Genomic DNA, 22,239 nt, shown 5'->3' on the forward strand with positions numbered 1-22,239 from the left:
ACAGAGAGATGCTTATCTACAGGAGAAAGTTCCATTCCATTCCACTGGATTCACTCTCAATAGATATGCATCAAATTGAATCCCAATTATCCTTATTGCACGGCGCAGTCTTTAAAAACTGTTTTTATTGGGCAATGCACCCTGTTTTCCGACTGTAATTAAATACCGCAAAATAAATACGTCTTGCATAGTTTATGTCTAGTCTAGAGAGCAACTCTTGTCAAAGATTAAATGCTCCACAATGAAGCCCATCTTCCGAAGGTTGGGGGGGGGGGGGATGATCACGATGTTTCTGGCATTGAAGGAACCAGGCGAGCGATCTCTCCGGCTATTTTCACGATCCCCGCGTCTTTCGGATTCCCGATCCCTGCCTCTTACACGAGCAAGGTGCAAGAGAAAGTTACTTTGGAAACTTTCCTAAAACTTTTAAGGCGAAAGAGAAGTGGCTCAAAACTCATCGGTCTGTCAACTCAGGGGCCGCCCAAGCTATACCGTGTCCTGGTCCCTTTTTTTAAGGCAGCCGCCTTTCGCAACACACACACATACACACACACACACCCCAAAGCCCCCTTGCACAAAACCCGACCACGTGACGCCACCTCGGCCGTCCTTCTGTGTCTCTCTCTCTCTCTCTTTCCCTAAGTCGGAGCGGCTACGGCAATTCAACGGGTCCAAAACTTCCTCGCGTGTAGCGAGAAAAGGGGGGGTGCAAGACGAAGCGGCGGGGGAGGGGGGAGGGCCCCGTGGACGCCGCGCGCCGATTGGAGAGGGCGGCTGGAGCGGAGTTGTAAGGCGAGAGGGGATTGGCGGAGGCGCGGCCGCATGTGCCTGGCTCCCTGTCTTTGTATATACGGGCTCGCTCGCCGAGCTCTTTTAACAATGGGCCGGAGGGGCCGCTCCAGCGGACGGGGCTGGTAAGGCGAAAGCTCCCCTCCCGGGGTTGGGGGAGGATGCCGCGCCTCTGCTGCCTTTAACCGACATGTCGGGGGAGATGCTGGAGGCGGTTCTCTCGTCCGGGCCGCTGTAAAGAGCAGAAGCGGAGCTGCGAAACTCCTCCGGTAAGCTCGACGACGGCCGGAACGGCGCAGGGGGAAGAGGGAGAAGCGCCCGTCCGGAGTAGCCGAGGCCGGGGAGGGAGGGAGGGAGGGAAAGCGTGTCTGGCCCTTTGTTGTCGCTTCTGGCCCGGGTTTCCCCTTCTCTGCCGGGAGAAGTTGGAAGTTGTTGCGGGACAGGCTCGATCGGGGAGCCCTGGACGAGAGCCGCCCTGTCCCTGTCTCTCTTGCTTGGCAAGATCCAGAGTCCGCCGGGCTCCTGCTGTCCCCGGGGAGACCTTCGGGGGAGATCGGTCTAGTGCTTCCCGATGCCGCCTCTTGGAGAGAAGCAGCAAGGAGTGGAATCAGCTGGGGCGCAACCCCGGCCGGCCTCCTCCTCCCTCGAGAGGAAGGTCTGAGACGCCGGCTGGGGCGGGAGGAATTCCTGCCGGCGGCATAACTAACTGAGCGAGGTTGCTTTGCCCGGGAGTTTTGCGGCCCATCGATGAGTTCAGAACCGGGCGCGGCTTCCCCCCTCCTTTTTTTTTTGCCCCGCAGGCTCCCCGGCTCTGATCCCCTGCCGCCTCATCCCGTCCCATGGAGCTGGAGGGGCAGTGGTGGAAAGGACAGCTGGCTGCCGACATCCACCAAGCTCTTCGCTACAAGGTAAGTCGGACGGGTCGCCCCCGCGGCTTCAACGCCCCGATCTTTGGAGTCGGCGGACGGCCGGAAGAGGCAGATCGGGGGCGCTCTGGGTTCAAGTTTTTGCTTTTACGGATGTTCTCTCTGCCCTCCTCCCTTCGAAGCCAAGAAGGTCTGGGGTCTTGATCAGCTGTGGAACGAAAGCCCCTTCCCCCCAAAACTCTCTGGCCTTTCTACTCACCCAGCTCTTGAATTTGTTCAGTTCCCCCCCCCCCTTTGAATCTTATAATTAATCTTTGCGCTCACAATTGGGGAAACTGAGGCAGAATCAGTGGTGGGATTCAAAGAATTTAACAGCCAGTTCTGTGCCCTAATGATTTCTTCCAAGAACCAGTTCACCAAACTGCTCAGAAAGTTAACCACCGGTTCTCCCAAAGTGGTGCGAACTGGCTGAACCCCCCCACTGGAGAAGCTCTAGATTCCAGTCATCATTCTTCAGTAGGATTTGCTTCTGGAGCTTTATCCAGGCCTTGGAAGTGATACTACTGACATTTCCCAGGACTTCAGGGCATGGCCATTGCTTGTGGGTTTCAGTCAGGAGAAGAAAACTGGCTGTGAATCCTGTAAGCGTTTGTGTAGGATCTGGCCAGACAATGCCCTGAAGTGAATAGATCTTCTCAGTCAGCAGCCGAACCCACTGATTTCAACCGTGGAAATGTGTAGTTTTGTGGGTGCCAATTTCCTTTCTCTCCTGTAATCCAGTCCTCTGCTCCCTGCCCTAAAGTGCAGATACGGAGATTGGTGTGGGAGCATTGTTCCTTTAGGAGAAGAACAATTAACCGATTCCGCTTTGGGCCTACTGAAGTTTTGATTTTCAGTGAGAACCAAAATAAAGATCCCCTTTTTGCTCTGGGGTTTGTTCAGGCAGGCATAATAAAATGAAATGGTTCTCCCAAGTTGCAGGATGTTTGTGTCTGGGAGTCGAATTTTATACATTATTACTGAAACAGCTTTTCCAAAACCTGTAGAAGAAAAAGGGGATTTTAAAAGTTCATTCAGGTCCTTCTGCTTTATATCTGATTTTTTTTTCCTAATCTAAAGGCAGTCAACAAGTAACCTTAATCACCAAGTAACCCATCTAGGTATTTGTGAGAGAAGGTAGCTTATTTCCAAATCCTGCTGCGTCTCTCATTTGTCTATTGCAAATGCTTCTCTGCCACTTCAGTCACCTGACTCTAAGTGGCTTACGGCATAATGCAGAATGAATTACAATAAATCAACATTTATCAGACGCTGTCATAATACTGCCAATGCAAGTTCAAGATACTTACAATAATACCAACACCATAAAACCACAACCTAAACACATTTCTTCTTTATTTGAAACATTTGGTCAGGCAGGAAAAAAATTCTGGTCAGTATCCCTGAGGTTTTCTAGGTTGACTGACAGCCCCAGATTGGGTTGCTGAAGATAGTTTCCTGGGGCCATGGCTTAGCAACCTAAAAAAATGACGACAATGTCATAGATGTTGGGTTACAGGAACAACTGTCGGAGAACAGTTGAAGGGACCTCAGCAGCTGATTGCTGCTTTGCATCTTAGTTGGAAATTGCTGCTTTTATTTAGGTCTCTTTCCCTGCGGCCAGAGTTAGATTCAAAAGATCAGCTGAAATAACATTTATTGCTCTGCAGATGTCTGTAAGAATGCTCAGGTTTACCCAGCCCTGAAGAATCTATGGAAGTTTGACGTAGTTTTTTTTTTTCCCCTTTAGGAAATACTAGGCTCAGGAGCAAACACTGCATCAAATTATCATAGCTTGTATCTTTCTGCATTGCATTGATCCAGTTAATTAGGGTTTATTCAATGAACCATAATCAAGTGATTTGCAACAAAGTGTTTACCAGGCAGTCATTTTTGTCTAGTCTTATAAATCAGTGGCCCCCCAACCTTTTGGGCACCAGGGACCGGTTCCGTGAAGAGTGGTTTTTCCTGCAGACCAGAGTGGGATGTGATTTTATGGGCTGCTTGCCTCCCACGGATGGGATTTGCTTGTTTATGTGGCCCAGTTATGTGGCAGGATGTGGATCAGTTGGGAACCCCTGTTATGAATGTTTGATTATCAGTTTCCGAAGAGACTTCGGGATTTTTTAAAAGGCTCCTGGTGGATATTCAACAGGTGCAGCTTCTTGTCACTGTACTGTAATGATAAAGAAAGATGATTAGTTAGGTTCGTTCTTTGAACATAATTTTTTTTAGAGCAAGCATGATAGAATAACTGAGTATAATGTACTGATTCAGTTCTCTTAGTCATGTAAATGCTTGAGACTTTGATAATTCTTTGAAATGTGGTGTTGTCTGATCATTAATATGCTGCAGTAATTATCTCTCTGGTATAAAAAGACTTTTCATCCATGTGATTTTAGTTCCCATTGAGGAAGGGAACATATTCAGGTTTTACCTTGATCATAAGCTTGTGTAACTCAGAATGAAATCTTCCCAAACTCAGTGGAAGAAAATTGTCAGTAAACTTAAACCGGTAACTTTTAACCTGTTTATAATCTTTTTATTTATGATCATATTTTCAGAATCTGTGAGTTAGTGCTTAGCTAGAGCATGGTTTTTATTTGGTGATGTTTAATATGTTAGCTTGGAGATTGTGTGGTTTGTAAATCATGATTTGTGGCTTAACAGGGAGAGAGATTACTTAGCCTCAAAAGCCATGACTTAACAAATCATGATTTAATTTACTGTATGGAGGCAGTTAATAAAAAAAACACGCAAGCTTTTGCTTTTAGACCACCTCCTTGGCTGTATTTGTATCACAAACTTAATTACCCCCTAATATGCAAACGTAGTGGCTTTAAAGTTCAGTAGGTTATTGAATTTAGAAAAAACAAGTTAATTCCCTTACCAATTAAATCGTGGTATAGAAATAGACAATGTAAATGTCTGTCCTTTTAAAATTAAACCAATGTATATTCCTGAATTTTTTAGCAAAAGTTGTTTGTGAACCTGTCCATTAGTATTTAGTTTTCTGCTATCCCATTAGTTGGAAGGTTTGGTTGATCTCGTAACTTAATGTACAACTCTGACCTGAGAAATTTAGTTCCACCCTTCTGTATTGTTGTTTGTTAAATTGATAGGATTATTTGAACAGGCAGAATGTTCTGATTTCTTTATTTGTAGAGTTATCTTTTGTTCATTTTCTTATCTCTTATTATTATTATTTCCTGACACTGGTTGACCATTTTGAATTATTCACCAGGGCAGTTATTTATTTCAGTTGGTTGAATAAGCTGTGGCTGTTGCTGAGGTTCATATAAAATATTAAGCCATATGATTTGCCAACTATAATGGATGGGTTTTGGTCCAAGTATGCTTAACAAATCCAAAAGCTGGGCTTGTTTTTCAAATGCATGTTGCCTGAACCACGAATGCTTTCAGCTTGATGTGCATATCTGGTGATTCCCAATGAAGTGAAGTTACAAGGGGTTTTCATTAAGCTTCTTTCATGGAATTGTACCAGGAGTCCAGACAATGTTAGAAGAGAATATTTCTACCTCAAGATTGAACTGTGGGGTCCTTGGTACATTTGATGATGTTGCTGAGTTTGGTAATAAAATATTTGCAAAAAAAAAAACCCAATCAAAATCAGAAAGCACCAAGGACACCACAGTGTTATTCTCCTTTTCCAACTCTTGTTTGCTCCACATTTTTTTTTGTCTATCATAGAAGAACAACAAAAATAAGACACAAAATGGCCCAAAATATCTTCTTATTAATGACATCGGCAGCTAAATATGCTGCAGCACTCAGAATCTTCCTTTGGCTTATTGCGATTGTAGCAATACCAAGTGTTCATCTTGGGTCTTTTTCTGGATTAATGATCCACTGATAGGTGATACCTGATGGCATTGATGATTGATAGTTCCAATATACTTCCCGTCTAACAGATGTAGATGTCTCTGAAGTATGAAGTGCCTTCAAGTCAAGCAACACTCAGAGAAGGTTCACGGTTTCTATTACTGCTACTGTGATTCATGTTAAACTGCTCCATCCTGTTTTACCAACTGTTAAGTGGAACTTAAGTATGTTACTTTTTTCATTGCAGGGAAATAGTGTGAATACATATAAGAGCAGAAAGGCCTTTGGTAGACTGTCTAACAAGGTAGAATAGATAGAACCGTCTATCCCTTTCCATGCCTAATAATTAATTGCTTATGTTCTGGAATCATTCACAGTAGATGTAAGTTGTCTTATACCCAGGTACTACAGTAAATAAAACTGAACTTTAAGGTAGTTTGTGATGGTCGTGATGGAGAAAGCAGAAAATGTTTACTATCACCAATTTTACTAATATTAGATTTAGACTTAGAATAACTTTATTTAAATAACGCGGTGGCTCAGTGGCTAAGACACTGAGCTTGTCGATCAGAAAGGTCAACAGTTCGGCGGTTCGAATCCCTAGCGCCACGTAATGGAATGAGGTCCCGTTACTTGTCCCAGCTTCTGCCAACCTAGCATTTCGAAAGGACGTAAAAAATGCAAGTAGAAAAATAGGAACCACCTTTGGTGGGGAGGTAACAGCATTGCGTGCACCTTTGGCGTTTAATCATGCCAGCCACATGACCACAGAGACGTCTTCGGACAGTACTGGCTCTTCGGCTTAGAAACAGAGATGAGCACCACCCATTAGAGTCGGGAACGACTAGCACATATGTCCGAGGGGAACCTTTACCTTTGCTGTTTTTGTCACTTTGAATGTACACTAATCAGCATGCATTAAAATCATTGCATTAAATAAAAATTGATGTGATGTATTAAGCTGTGGTATGATTTCTTTGATTTTGAGTTAATGAGATAGGTGAGCTCAGCTACTGTGATTTTGCAATAGATTTCTTGCTAGCATTGTTTGTGAATCTGACCATTTGTAATAGTATGACTTGGTGCAAGGGGTGAATTTAGGATTATGGGATGGAAAATCAGGTATCAGAAGATTAATCTGCCTTCTGTCTTTTTCTTCTGTAGCAATGTTTCCCAACTGTGGCACTTTTAAGATGTGCGGACTTCAGGTCCCATAATTCCCCACCCAGCCATGCCACACATTTTAAAGTCCGCACATCTTAAAGTTGTCATAGCAGACTTCTTTCGTTTCCTGTTAGCTCTGATTGGCCTTTGGAAGGGGAAAGGCTGGTATCGATATTATCTTCCCTGGTTGGACTAATAACCAACCGGGCACAGGGAGACATTTTGAAGAATTTGCTCGTGTTTTTTCATTCGAGATTTTTTTTTTTAAGTTGAAAAATGTGCTTCTCATTATATTCAGTTCTGTCTTAAATTCAGTTCTATCATAAATTAAAATAGATTATTAGCAAGGAGGTTGTATTATCCCAGCTCACAGGTTTAGCATTGATAGAAAAAGAAATGAATGTGCTTTATGCAAGCAAAAACAAATGTATACAGCAAGTGAGAGACATCAAAGGCAACTGATGATTTGTCAGGCCCACTAGGTAGGCCAAACCAGAAGATCAACTCCACAACAAGACTGAAACTATAGTTTATTGAGATACACTATAACAGTGATGGCGAACCTATGGCACGTGTGCCACAGGTGGCACACGGAGCCATTTGTCAGGGCACGCAAGGCGCTGCCCTGTCAGCTGGCCAGCACGCATGTGCGCGCTGGCCAGCTGAGTTCACCTTTTTTTAAAGCCATTTTTCTCCCTCCTCAGGCTCCAGAGCCTTTATAGGAGCCTGGGGAGGGCAAAAAGAGTCTCCCCCCCCCCCCCAGAAGCCCTCATGAGCTTCCCTGAAGCCTCCGGAGTGCAAAAAACTGGCCCTACGGGCAAATCAGAAGTTCGGGAACGGACTTTCAGTTTGCTCGGAGGTTCTTTTTGACTGCTCCAGAACTTCAGGGAAGCGTCCTGAAGGTCCCTCAAGTCTCCGGAGCGCTCAAAACGACCCTCCGAGCAAACCGGAACTCACTTCCGGTTTGCTCGGAGGTTTGTTTTGACTGCTCTGGAGGCTTCAGGGAAGCATCCTGAAGTTCCCTCAAGCCTCCGGAGGGCTTCCAGGGTGCGGGGGAGGCTGTTTTCGCCCTCCCCAGGCTCCTATAAAGCTTCTGGAGCTTGGGGAGGGCAAAAAAAGCATGGAAAAAATGGGGGGACGTGCCTATAGTGCGTGCATGCGCACTGGGGGTCGCACATTGCATTATGGGTGCGGCACTCCCGCACACGACCCCCCTGCGCTCCCCCCACTTATGGCACGTGAGCCAAAAAAGGTTCGCCATCACTGCACTATAATAATGACATCTTGCAAAACTGATTGTACTTGAACTCCCTCCTTCCTTGTATCTCAGTTAATCAGCGCTGTTTGTTTGGCTCTCTTTGATATTGCCTTGCTTCCCAGGACTCAACGAATGTTTTAGTCCTCATTCCCAGGATAATACTTTTTTGTAATCCCCCGCCCCAGGACTAGAACTTCCAAAACTTTAATAAATTTCAGAAAAATATAAAATACCAAAAGGCAAAACTGTCAAGACCACTTCACTTTTCCTCGGTACAACTGTTGGCCATTTATTTCTCAGACAATATTTCAAATTTGGTAACGGCTAGCATTGTCTTCTAGTTAATTGTATGCTTTCTTCAAGGAATTTTCCCCTTGGGGTGTCAAACTGAATTTCATTGAGGGACACATAAGGCTTGTGTTTGACCTCGGGGGGAGGGGGCGAGTGGGCATGGCTGGGGTGGGCGTGGGCAGCTTGGCATCCTGCAGCCCTCTGCCAGTGAAAATGGAGCCCGGGATGGCCCAAGCTCTGACTGGCAGAGGCACCGCCGGAAAGTCCTCCACTGTTTCCAGGGCAGCCCTGTGGCCCAGATCTAAGCACTCCGCAGGCCGGATGCTGCCCGCGAGCCTTGAGTTTGACACCCCTGGGTTAGAGTGTCTTAGTTTAGATCATATAGATCTGAATCTATATCTGATTCAGATCATATAGATCTGAATCTATATCTGATTCAGATCATATTGATCTGAATCAGATCGATGCCATTTTACATTTCACCATTTTGCTGTAGCTCAGTGGGGAACTGAGATATGTAGATATTATTACCCTGTACTTAGTGTCTCCATCCCCTTCTCTGCCCCAAGATGGAAGTGCCGATGCCGACAACAACCGTTTCAGTTGCCTATCCCACGTGGTTATTGCCTGTGTGATAAAAACAATAGGTTAAGGGAAACTCAGCCCTGAGCAGCAATAGCAACTATGCCCAAAGATGAATGCCAAAATCCTTACCTTCCTGCAATTTTTTCCCCCAACTGTTTTGTGGATTTAATGTCTGGGCTGCACCTGTTGTTCATAAGATTGAAGGAGGGATTGCAGTGCAAATTCTGGGAATGAGAGCTATAAAATTCTTTGTGTCCGTTTTTTAAAATGTAAGGGTAAACGACGATTCTTAGGAACCCGAATTCCAAAATGATCTTAAATCTGCTCGGGGAATCTGTTGGGGTGTAGAGCCTGTTCGTCAGTTATCCTGAATGCTTTTGACAGGGCAGTTGCGGAATATATTTGAAGGTTTTCGACACGGTTGTGTATGTTTTGTTTCTCTTGTTTTTGTATTGCGCTGTCTCTTTTGAAGTTTGTAATGGATGTGAGACGCCCGGTGTCACTTATGTAAGACGGGCAACTATGCAAACTGAAGGAACGAAAGACATGTAGTTTGGATGTAATTGCTCTCGGTGCCAGTTTCTCCACAGCAGTTTTAAACAGGCTGTTTACTCTCTCCTTAGGAGCTGAAGCTACCCTCTTACAAAGGCCAGTCTCCCCAGTTAAATCTGAGAAGGTATTTTGCAGACTTGATTGCCATTGTGAGCAACCGGTTTCGTCTCTGTCCTGCTGCCCGACACCTGGCCGTTTACCTGTTGGACCTCTTTATGGACCGTTATGACATCTCCATTCAACAGCTGCACGTGGTGGCTCTTTCCTGCTTGCTTTTAGCGAGTAAGTTCAAAGCAAGAAGCTCAACAGGTAGAAATTGCCTTACCCAGACTGGAAACCAAATTGTTGAATTGCAAAAATGGTTGGGAATTCAATACTAAACCGGCCGTCCTGTGACCCCATCACAGATCCCAGAAACCTGAGGATTTTTTTTTTTTCATTTGCTAAGCTGCAGCGCTTTCTGAAAAAAGAAAAAATGGATTCTGTAAATTTCAGGGGCGATTTTTGCACGGCTTCTGTCACAACAAACTTTACCTTTGTGCTTTTGAAAACAAAATATGATGCTGCCCGAACTGGGAACTTATTGTCTTTCATACACGAATGGTATCTTCTACTCTTCCCGATCCATCACTGCAACCTTACAATATTTTGTAACAGCTATTATATCCCTGATATGATCAGTTTAAAGCCGTGATGGTGAACCTATGGCACGCGTGCCACAGGTGGCATGCAGAGCGCCTCTCTGTGGGCACGTCAGCCATTGCCCCAGCCCTGCTCTACTGTGCATGCGTGCACGACTCCCCCCTCCGGCCCCATTTTGGGCCTGAAAAGCCTCTTGCACCAACCTGGAAGCAAAACAGGGGCCGGGGGGAGGGGCTCATGTGCAGGGCGGTGCATGTGCAGTGGCCGCTTGCATTGCACTTTGGGGATTGGGGCACGCACGCATGCATTTGTGCGCATTTTGGGCACTCAGCACCAAAAAGGTTAACCATCACTGGTTTGAAGTGTTTCGTTTCTCAAATCCATAGAAAGGCGCAGGATATTGAAGAATTGGAGAGAATGTAAAAAAAAAAAAAAAAGCTAAGCTAAGGGAGCAAATCATGCAACTTGTGGGTTGCTGAAAGCTCTCACTCCAGCATTCTTTTGGGTCCCTCAAAATCATTGCCATCAAAAATAAAGAGCACTCTTTGTATATTTGAGCCTCAGAGGTTTAAGGACTGAAAGTTCAGGTGCCCATTTTAGCTCGTAAAGCTCCTGATACGCACACCCCTTCAAAATAATGGGCCCAGCCATCAACCACTTTTGGAATGCAGTCCTAGATACCACAGAAAAGTGGATTAACCTGGAAAGTGATGGAAATTGCAGCCACGTTAATAGGTGTGCACTTTGTTTTGACTTAACTTAGTTTATTGTGCTTTAAAGAGCAGGCCCTGCAGCTTAGCTTTATCTATGAACTCAGTCAATTGCGGGCAATCCACAAACCAAGATTAATTCAACCCTATCCTGGCGTGTTGGGTGGATCCAGTCAATGAGCAGCATGACGGCGTGGTTCTTATTCTGCACCTGTTTCTGAACCACCAACTGAAAGCTAAACTGCCCGGATCAAACATTGGGCAAATTGATTTCACAATAAGTCCAGTGGCCCTTGTAAAACAGTTGACGTTTTCAAAAATTAGCAGAATAAATCTAAAAAAAACCTCTTGTTTTAGTCTTGAAAATATGAAGATATATCAATTTAGCCTACTTTTGGGGAAAAAAAAAAAAAGGGTGGGGGATTGCTTCCCCCGTAATGAGGAGCTCTGACGAACCGGATCTGATCCTTGAAAGGTTCCTGCTGCCAAGCCTTGAATGAGAAAATAATTTGAAAGGTTGCTGCCAATCTGGCATCCCAGATCTTTCATTAGAGATGATAGCCGTGCATTAGAGCGAAATGAGCCCAGCTGTACTACCAACCACCTGTGCAATCATAGTGTACTTTTTGACCAAAAGCAATGTCGGGTTTAACAACTAGAGTGAGTTGTCAGTGTCCTACCACAATGAGGACAACAATTTCCATTGCTAAGCCAAGGGTTGTTAAGAGAGTCATGTCCAACTTTATGAGCCTTTTTTTGTTTGTTTGTTTGTTTGTTAAGCAGCTCTGACTTTTCCCATTAACTTATCTTGCTGTAAGCTGGCTGGGAAAGTCATATGACCCTGAGATGCAGCAAACCGTTGTAAATAAATGCCAGTTACCAGGTGCCCGAATTTTGATCCTGTGACTGTGGGGGTGCTGTAGTGGTCATAAGTACAAGGAATAGTCATAAATCACTTTTTTAGGGTCATTATAATTTTCACCGGTCCCTAAACAAATGGTGGTAAATTGAGGACTATCTATAACTGTGATGGCACGCAGAGCCCTCTCTTTGGCCCAGCCCAGCTCTATCGCGCATGCCCTCAGGTCTGTCACTGGCCAGCTGGTCTTCTGGTCTCTGCTGCGCATGCACGGGGCCAGGCCTTCCCTGATCTCCGCAGTTTCCTCCCCCCCCAGCGCGCCCTACTTTTCTCCCCCCAGTGCATCCTAGCTTTCTCCTGCATTTTTGCTGCCTGCGCCTTCCCCGATCTTCGCAGGCTCCACCCTCCGCAGTTGCTTCTCCGTGCCAGGAATGGAGGAGAAAGCTAGGGCGCGCTGGGGGGAGAAACTGCAAAGATTGGGAAAGGCAAAGGAGGCAGGAATGGAGGAGAAAGCTAGGGCGCGCTGGGGGGAGAAACTGTAGCGATCGTGAGGCCCCCCCCGTGCCCCATTTTGGGCATGAAAAGCCGCCTGCATCAAGCTGGAAGCAAAATGGGCCAGGGGAGGGGTAAATGTGCAGGGGGGGGGCATGCGTGCATTCATGTGCATTTTGGGCATTCAGCACCAAAAGGGTTAACCATCACTGATCTATAGTAACTGAACCTTCTTCAGGGAGGGAAATCTCCTTTCACAACATACAGGGTTTTTTTTTTAAAAAAAATATTTCTTGTGTTCTTAATGGTATATCACCCCTTTTATGTCCCTCAGGTAAATTTGAAGACAAGGAAGACAGTGTGCCTAAGCTTGAACAGCTGAACAGCTTGGGGTGTATGACCAACATGAGCCTGGTCCTAACCAAGCAGAATTTGCTGCACATGGAGCTGCTCTTGCTAGAAACTTTCCAGTGGAACCTCTGCCTGCCCACAGCTGCTCATTTCATAGACTACTATCTCTCGATCGCCGTTCATGAATCAGACCTCCATGACGGATGGCCGATGGTTTGCTTGGAAAAGACCAAATTGTACATGGCCAAATATGCCGACTACTTTCTGGAAGTATCCCTGCAAGGTGCATTTTGTATGGTTTCATTCAAACTCCCCATGGTTACTCAGCTGCGAGAGGAGGAGGAGGGGGTGGGGTGCCTATGTGTAACTTAATCATAATCCTCTGTCTCTCCAGATCATGCCTTTTTAAATTATGCCCCTTCGTTAGTGGCTGCTGCCTGCGTTGCTTCCTCAAGGATTATCTTGCGTCTTTCGCCAACGTGGCCAGTGCGACTCCATCGCCTGACAGCATATTCCTGGGATTTTCTGTTGCCGTGTATTGAGCGACTATTGGTGTAAGTATTTGGAACGGTTTTTCCTCACTTAATAGGGTAAGACAGACAGTCCTCAGTTTACAATGGGGAAGCTGCGGTTAATGACCATTAATGAGCTGTGGTGGCAGAGTGGTTGGAATGCAGTACTGCGGGATCCTCCTGCCGACTGCCAGCAATTCAGCAGTTCGAATCTCACCAGGCTCAAGGTTGACTCAGCCTTCCATCCTTCCGAGGTCAGTAAAATGAGGAGCCAGATTGTTGGGGGAAAAGAAGCTGACTCTGTCAACTGCTTAGAGGGGGCTGTAAAAACATTGTGAAGCGGCATATAAGTCTAAGTGCGATTGCCTTCAGAAGTTGTGGGAGCGTCATCTCTGCAAGCTTTCAAGAAGAGACTGGATGCCATCTGTCAGAAATGGTATAGGGCAGTAATAGCTAACCTTTTCGTCATCATGTGCCGAAAGCATGCATGCACACATAATGCAATGCATGCACAACCCCCTTGCCCCGACCCCCGTACTTATGCACTTGACCCTCCCCTGCGTGTGCCCTGCACATGCACACGCGAACCCTGTGCTTCCCTTGCACATGCACAGGTAACCCCATTTGCATTTCACTCCAACGCATGCGCGTGCGCCCGCCATATGCACCCCACACATGCGTGCACGTCTCCCGCATATGCGCACACCCCACGCATGTGCGGAAAAGACCCGAAAACCAGCTGGCTGGTGGGAGAAACACACACATGTGCAGTGGAGCTGAGCTGGGGCGACGGCTTGCATGCCCGCAGAGCGGGCTGCGTGCCATAGGTTCACCATCACGGGCGTAGGGTCTCCTGCTTGAGTGGGGGGTTGGACTAGATGATCTACAAGGTCCCTCCCAACTTTGTTAATCTGCTGTAGCTATTGAAAGTTAAAACAGCACTGAAAGTGACTTGCATCCGTTTTTCCCTCTTACTACCGTTGCAACATCCTCATGGGTCACATGGTCTAAATTAGATGCTTGGCCACTGACATGTACTTATGACGGTTGCAGTGTCCTGGGATCGTGTGATCCCCTTAGTGTGACCCCCCCCCCCCCGACCAACAAAGTCAATGGGTAAGCTAGATTCACTTAACACCTGTGTTACGAATTTAACAACAAGAACCATGGCAAGGAAGAGGTAAATTATGGGGCATAATTGTCTGGCTTAGCGATGGAAATTTGGGTCTCAACTGTAGTCGTATGTTGAGGACCATTATTTTAATGAAGTGCAGTCTGAGGGCTGAGAGTTCAGGTTTTGTTTCAACAGAAATAGCTCTTGAGTTTTCAAGTTGGAAAGCTGATGACAAACTCCCGACGCTGTTGCGTTTCAGTCTTGAATGCATTCTTAACGCCAACATCTGCCGGTTAAGACACATTTCTCTAATTGTCCCTCTCTTTTATCCAGGGAATTCTGCAGGTATGCAAAAGGAGGCCAAGAGAGCAGGCCCAACTGAACAATTGCCCATTAAAAAATGAGCAGAGCCACAATTAGAGTGTTGGGTCTGCCATTTTGGCTTTTTTTTTATTTAAAAAAAAAACATACCCCGAAGATACTACTGCTTTAGTCTCAAATAAAATCAAATGCTTGCATAATGTAATATTTTACCCACAGTAAAGTTACAGTTTTTTTCAACACATCGCAATTATCTGTGAGGAAGGTCCTCTTACGTATGGGGACGAAAATAAAAGATGCTGTTGAAAACAAAGGCGTGGGAGAAAGGTTCAGATGCCTGCCTGAGCTGATAATTGTCAAGTATGGAAGCCTTTGAAGATCTGCTCTTACTTAGGAAGAACTGTTTTACTAATAGATTCAATAGATGTATAGGATCCAAAAAGACTGTCCTTTTTCCTTTGGGGTTGTGTTATTTCTTTCCCTTGTTTCAGTGTTTCCCAACCATACCCATTTTAAGATGTCAGAAGTTCAATTTCCACAATACTCCAACCAGCAAAAAGTGGTGTGTATGTTTTTCCTAGATGTGTAGAGTAGAACAGAACGGCATAGAACCTTGGAGGTCTTCTAGTCCAGGGGTGTCCAAACTTGGGAACTTTAAGACTTGTGGACTTCAACTCCCAGAATTCCCCAGCCAGCCATGCTGGCTGGGGAATTCTGGGAGTTGAAGTCCACAAGTCTTAAAGTTCCCAAGTTTGGACACCCCTGTTCTAGTCCAAACCCCTGCTCAAGCAAGAGACCCTATACCATTTCAGACAAATGGTTGTCCAGCCTCTTCTTAAAAGCCTTCAGTGATGGAGAACCCACAACTTCTGAAGGCAAGCTGTTCCACTGGATAATTGTTCTCACTGTTAGAAAGGTTTTCCTTAATTCCAGGTTGCTTCTCTCCTCGATTAACTTCCATCTATTGTTTCTTGTCTTGCCTTCTGGTCAGTGGTGGGTTTCAAATTTTTTTAGAACCTATTCTGTGGGTGTGGCCTATTTTGTGGGCGTGGCTTGGCAGTCATGTGACCGGGCGTGTATGGCCAACTTGACATCACTCATGCACACTCAGTCACATGACCCACCCCCAAGCCATGTGGCAAAAAAATTTGGGACTCCTATGAAAGGGGGGGGGGAGAGAGGGGAAAACCTCCCAAAAATCGACAACTGGAGGATTAAGGGCCGATATTAGGGAGATCGGAGGAAGCAAGACAGAGGGGAATCCAGTAGAAAGCTATTGCACGCTGGGGAAAGAACCTTGGGAGATCAGAGGTGGCAAGACAGAGGGGAATCCAGTAGAAAGCTATCACACGCTGGGGAAAGAACCTTGGGAGATCGGAGGTGGCAAGACAGAGGGGAATCCAGTAGAAAGCTATCACACGCTGGGGAAAGAACCTTGGGAGATCGGAGGAGGCAAGACAGAGGGGAATCCAGTAGAAAGCTATCGCACGCTGGGGAAAGAACCTTGGGAGATCGGAGGTGGCAAGACAGAGGGGAATCCAGTAGAAAGCTATCGCACGCTGGGGAAAGAACCTTGGGAGATCGGAGGAGGCAAGACAGAGGGAAATCCAGTAGAAAGCTATCGCAGGTTGGGGAAAGAACCTTGGGAGATCGGAGGAGGCAAGACAGAGGGAAATCCAGTAGAAAGCTATCGCACGCTGGGGAAAGAACCTTGGGAGATCGGAGGAGGCAAGACAGAGGGAAATCCAGTAGAAAGCTATCGCACGCTGGGGAAAGAACCTTGGGAGATCGGAGGAGGCAAGACAGAGGGAAATCCAGTAGAAAGCTATCGCACGCTGGGGAAAGAACCTTGGGAGATCGGAGGAGGCAAGACGGGGAAATCCAGTAGAAAGCTATCGCACACTGGGGAAAGAACCTTGGGAGATCGGAGGAGGCAAGACAGAGGGAAATCCAGTAGAAAGCTATCGCACGCTGGGGAAAGAACCTTGGGAGATCGGAGGAGGTAAGACAGAGGGAAATCCAGTAGAAAGCTATCGCACGCTGGGGAAAGAACCTTGGGAGATCAGAGGTGGCAAGACAGAGGGAAATCCAGTAGAAAGCTATCGCACGCTGGGGAAAGAACCTTGGGAGATCAGAGGTGGCAAGACAGAGGGAAATCCAGTAGAAAGCTATCGCACGCTGGGGAAAGAACCTTGGGAGATCGGAGGAGGCAAGACAGAGGGAAATCCAGTAGAAAGCTATCGCACGCTGGGGAAAGAACCTTGGGAGATCGGAGGAGGTAAGACAGAGGGAAATCCAGTAGAAAGCTATCGCACGCTGGGGAAAGAACCTTGGGAGATCGGAGGAGGCAAGACAGAGGGAAATCCAGTAGAAAGCTATCGCACGCTGGGGAAAGTACCTTGGGAGATCGGAGGAGGCAAGACAGAGGGAAATCCAGTAGAAAGCTATTGCAGGTTGGGGAAAGAACTTTGGGAGATCGGAGGACAGAGGGGAATCCAGGAGAAAACTCCTGAGCTTGCCGCTGCTGTCTGGTGGATTGTGCCGCTGGACTTCTCCATGCTTCTCAGTTCACCACCTCCACTCCCAGGTATTGGACTTGACACTGAATTAGGCTAGGATAGTGCGGACGGGCGGGCGGGGGTGGAGCGAGCGACATGGCCGGGGCAGGCGTTCCGGAAGTTACTTCCGGGTCCGCCGGTCAAACCTCCTCTCACCGGATTGGTAACTTTCACCATCGGGTTCTTCTGAGCCGGTGTGAACCGGCAGAAACACACCACTGCTTCTGGTGCTTTGGGGAATAAGTTGACTTGCGACAGCCGCTCAAATACTGGAATATAACCATCATGTCACCTCAGTAGTTCTTTTGTCTAGAATAGCCATACCCAAATACTGCAACCATTCTTCATATGTTTTAATCTCCAGGCCTTTAATCATCTGAGTTGCTCTTCTCTGCACTTTTTCCAGAGTGTCAGCATAGTTTTTGTGATGGGGTGACCAAAACTGGATGCAGTATTCTAGGTGTGGCCTTACTAAGATTTTATTTCGATGGATGGATGGATGGATGGATGGATGGATGGATGGATGGATGGAGGTTTTATTTCTTGTAGCAGAAATGCTTACATTGAATCAAGAAGAACTGTTGGCCCATACCCATCAAGCATGAATGAAAAAAAATAATCCTCTCCTTGTACATGGTTTTGGATGAACTATAGATTTCATCCAGTGTGGTCAAACAGAAAATAATCTTTTTTTTTTTTCATTTTAATATTCTAGGGCCCATGATAATGATGTAAAAGAAGCCAACAAGCAAAAAGGACAACATAGCTCTCAACCACCCCATAACACTTTATTTCAAACAACCAGCCTACCCACACAGCAGCACATACCCCATTATATTCAAGCGCATCAGACTTCTCTACCCTATCTTCAAACAGCACCGCAACAAAACTGCCAGCCCATTATGCCAAGCAGTCATACCTCAGCCTACCCAATGCAGACTTGCCCAGTTGGTTTACAAGGTGGTGTTCAGGCTCAAAGTCATATGCAGACTTCTGGAATGTCACTAGCCGTCCCTATAGAGGTGAAGCCATGTTTAAACGTCTCCTACAATCGAACCTACCAGATTGCTGGACGTTACCCTTGTATTACTCCATGCTTTGAGAGGTGACGTCTGTGTGACCAGTGTTAAATAAATAATAAGAGGACAATTTGGGGTCCTTCTAAACCTGGGAAATGGCTGGAAGAGAACACCATATTTTTCTCCCAAAGGTAGCTCGTTGCAGAAGCTGCAAGTACAAGAATGTGCCTACTTGCAGAATAATGGAGAAAGATGGAAAAAAATATTTCTGCCACACTGTAGTTCTACAGGCTGAACTTAAAACATATCCTTAAAAGCCTGTTGAGAGACACCTGTCCTGTCTGCAGGTTTTGTCTTCCTGAAAAGATGAAAGATTATACGTGATGTTGATGACACTGCTGCGTTTACTTAGCTCTGTGCAGTATTGAGTAAGATACCGAACCGTGAAAGTCCACTAAGTGCCATTGCTTTCCAGAAGATGGAGAGGCTAGTAAGAGAAGAGGCCTTCTTCATCTAATGAGCAGCTCAATTCTTTGAAATGACCCATGGATGAGAACTTGTATTTCAGTGGCCTTGGATTAATGTTCTTCAATCTTCTACTTCAAGTATTCTTGTTTTCACTGAAGCTACGTAGAGATAAATTATCATGCCAACTCAGGGAATAATCAAAAGTTACTGTGATACAGGATATATATCATTTAAATGGTTACCTCGGGTTCTGTTCCTCAGGGTAATTGTATTAGTAAATACCAAAGGGAGTCGAGATGTTGATCCAAGTACTCCCTTCACCTAAATGTGCTTTGCAATGAGACAGGGAAAAATAGGCAGGTTGTATTTAAATGAAGCCAGTACTATACCATAAAAAATGGAGTTTTGTTTGCAGTTTACCCTACTTTATGCAACCAACTATTTGTGTCCAAAAAGTTTTGGTGTTTTTTTTTCTTCATTGTATTGATTTCTGGCTTCCAGGTACAATTGAAATGCTTACAAGAAATAAAGCCTTATTTATGTTGGCCAGAGAGCAGAATGAGAAATGGAAGTTCTCAGACTCTTACAGCACAACTGTATTTCCATATTTCTATTTCTTTGGCCACATCAGCTGCAATTCAGGTATTTTTATAATGTGAGCTAAGCAGTCGTAATAAGGGTGCTACATATGATCATCAGAAGTGTCTTTAAGTCCTTAGAGTCTATCCTTACCCAAACCAGAATTATTTGAATTAATAGGCAGTAAAGAATTTTGAGTATCTTCTTGCCAGCATTTAAGATTTGAGGAGTGACTAATTTGATATACTTCTCTCCAGTGGTGTGCGATCCAAGTATTTAGAGATGGCTGAGAATGAAGATGATAAGTAGATGGAGAACCTGAAGATAGACAGACCTTCCCTAATGAAAAAGAGATCATCCTAAATAGTTCTCATTTAAAGGGAAAATGGCCTTAAAATGGCTCTCTGTGAGCTGATCATGCTATGAGGAAATATTCTTTAATTTGGAGGAGAAGCTATCCTCCGTAGTAATTATTTTATGCCATAATGTGTTTTGTGTGTGTGTGTGTCCTTATAAAAATGAGGAATTTTAAGGGAAAGAAGTAAAGCTTTCTGAAAACATTTTATGTACTGGGGAAATGCTACTTCCTTCCTAAGCATATTTTATTATTACTGTATTTGCATGTCTGAGGGGGGGGGGGGAATGGATTAGGTAACAGAATTGTCTGAGGTATCTTCTTACATGATGTCATTTCTCACAATTTCACTTCATGTGGGAATGAAGGACTGCAAAATACATCAGAAAAGGAATGATACTTATCTCAAATTGCAATACTGCTCATACAACTCTCCATACTTTTAACTACCTCAATACTATGTTGAATGTACAATTTTGTGGAGATCCATGACTTGAAATAACAAGCACATTGTTCCTAAAATTCTTATGCGTCCTTCAATGTCAGTCCTCCATAAATGAGACAACGAGCAGACATCTGAAAATTATCTTTCAAGCCCTTTACACTCAAACCATTAGTTAATAATTAACACTGGAATTGCTGTGGGAGAGTTAATTTGTCTAGTCAAACCAGCAAAACTCACCTAAAACAAATGATCTTATTTAAGATATTTAAGTAATTAGACTTCTTGCTAAAAAAAAAATGACCCTCTATAAGTTTCTAGATTTGTGGCTCACTACTTTTTTAATTTATTATTTAGCCTTTTGAGTTTGTTGTTATAGATTAATATTGGCAATAGAATATGCACTGTGCGACATTTCCTATTTTCTTATACGTATTTGACCAACCTCCACTGAATCGACACACTGCTGAAAATTGCTACTGCAGGAATTAAAATGTGTGTCGTCAAGAAAGAACTACACATTGGGGAAAAAATGAGTGCCATGCACTCTTTTAAAAAATAAAGTTAGTTTTGCGTAACTTGTGTGTGTGCTTTGAATAAAGTTACATTCATAATGATAGTGATACTGTAATGCATTCCAAGTTTATTTTTGACTAATACAACAGACATGAAAGAAAACGAAAAGTATTTTTTAAGTATTTATTAAAAATCTGAATTTTCTTACTTCATTACTAACCTTGTCTGGAAAGACAACAGAAAGAAAGAATGGAAAATGATTACTACTGTGAACAATACTGAATCCATATATATGTTCTGTAGAATATGGAAAAATGGTTTATTTTAATTATATCAGGCAATACTATTTGCACAGTTACATGCAAGAAGTCACAGAAAACCCATCCCTCTTTTTGAGCAAAGTCCATATCACGTTGTGCACAGATAACATTACACAACAGAAAATAGTATGACGCCTCGTCTTCAAAAATCAGTTCCGTAGTTGGTGCATTCTACCTTAGAATTTAATTCTAATTAAAACTATAGATAAATGCAAGCACCTAATAGTAGGTATCTGAAAAGGAATCATTCAGGTATGAAAATTATGCTCCAGCAATGTTCAAAGCACCACTTTCAAAGGATTTGTTTAGCTCAGAGAGGTATGTTCAGTAATGTTGGCATTGGATCATTTGGGATTAAAAATCTAGATACAAGGGAGATATTTTAACCACCAATGATTATTGGCCAGCCAATCAAAGGAGAGGGCTAACATTTTACAGTTAATGCACCCTATTTGGCAACCTCCATTTAGGTATACTGGTTTAAAAACTACATAAACCATCTTTTCATGATCCCATAATCTCTTGCAGGGTAGAGTCTGGGCAACTGAATGTAGCTAGCAGAGTGTTTAATGGCTGGATGTCCTTCCTGTTGCCAATGCAGAGTTTTGTTCAGCAGATATATTCTCATTGTGCCCAGAGAGAAAAATATCTGCCGCCACATAGGATCAAACTCACAGCCTCCTGATTGTGAGGCAAGAGCTCCACCTCTAGGGCAGTGTACCACTCTGTTTAAAAACTACATAAATTGTATTTTTAAAATATCTCAATTGGGCAGGGGATTGACTAGAAGATTTCCAAGGTACCTTCTACCCTTATATTAAATGCTCCGTTTATGTGAACTGAACCTCTTGGTACTACATGCTACTAGATGGCCATATCTGAGTTTGTTACACATTTTTCTTTTCATGAACAGTTCATTACAATAATTGCAATTATGCTGCTTAGCGGTGCCAAGATGCCTTTTACCCCCCCCCCCCCCAAAAAAAAGGCACTTTTTTTGCAGTGGCCAGGCACATATGCAGAATTAGATCTAAGAGAATTTTCTGGATTCTCATCAGACAGAAAAAATCTTGATTACATAACAGCAAAATCAATCCTGGCACATTTAACACTAAGAAATAAATCATGCCTTGAATGAATGGTCCAAGCAGTATCATGAAGCATTCTTAAGAAACCATAATCAAAATATTGTTGGTTGATGCAAAAATTATAGTGATTTGTAAATTTTATATCATTTATAAACTCATTGGGAAGGATTCAGAAATGTAGATTATTGAATCCTCTTGGAAGTGATTGTAATGTTCAGCATTCATGGTATTACCTAGTTTGAATATATTGTGTGTAAATTCTGAGCTTTCACTTCCTTAGTGCTACTCAGAGGAATTTAATAGTTTAAAGGATTTAATGTTATATCTTGGACCTTAACTGTATAATATTATAATTTGGGAAAACGAACCAAAGTGCATTATAAAACTAAACCCAGATTACCCATAGTTTGCCCATGGTGTGACTGTATCCAATAAATTGACTTTAAATTTAAACATAAACTCCATTTCAATATGAGATGGGCAGCAAATAAATTTAATAAATAGAT

General features: G+C 44.2%; 1 protein-coding gene across 2 annotated transcripts; it reads left to right on the forward strand.

Annotated features, from left to right (window-relative positions):
- Nucleotides 1-805: 805 nt before the first annotated feature.
- On the forward strand, nt 806-20,428 carry CCNJ (cyclin J). 2 transcript variants are annotated; one of them, XM_081955986.1, is made up of 6 exons: nt 806-1,058; nt 1,590-1,697; nt 9,459-9,669; nt 12,425-12,724; nt 12,836-12,995; nt 17,662-20,428. In XM_081955986.1, the coding sequence occupies exons 2-6, from the start codon at nt 1,629-1,631 to the stop codon at nt 18,053-18,055; spliced, it is 1,134 nt and encodes a 377-aa protein (XP_081812112.1). In that variant the 5' UTR covers nt 806-1,058; nt 1,590-1,628; the 3' UTR covers nt 18,056-20,428. The 2 variants fall into 2 exon arrangements, with proteins under 2 accessions (XP_081812112.1, XP_081812113.1); XM_081955987.1 differs by lacking the exon at nt 1,590-1,697 and having other exon boundaries at nt 807-1,058.
- Nucleotides 20,429-22,239: the final 1,811 nt, after the last annotated feature.

Source organism: Natrix helvetica (assembly GCF_964273705.1).
Source record: "Natrix helvetica genome assembly, chromosome: 5".
NCBI classification, from domain to species: Eukaryota; Metazoa; Chordata; class Lepidosauria; order Squamata; family Natricidae; genus Natrix; species Natrix helvetica.

What these genes read in the sequence shown, in the direction of transcription:
- CCNJ (XM_081955986.1), top strand. Translation starts at nt 1,629, where the DNA reads ATGGAGCTGGAGGGGCAGTGGTGGAAAGGACAGCTGGCTGCCGACATC. An exon ending in TTCCTGCTTGCTTTTAGCGA is followed by an intron (nt 9,670 to 12,424) that starts GTAAGTTCAAAG and finishes TATGTCCCTCAG; the next exon opens with GTAAATTTGAAGACAAGGAA. An exon ending in TGTATTGAGCGACTATTGGT is followed by an intron (nt 12,996 to 17,661) that starts GTAAGTATTTGG and finishes TTAATATTCTAG; the next exon opens with GGCCCATGATAATGATGTAA.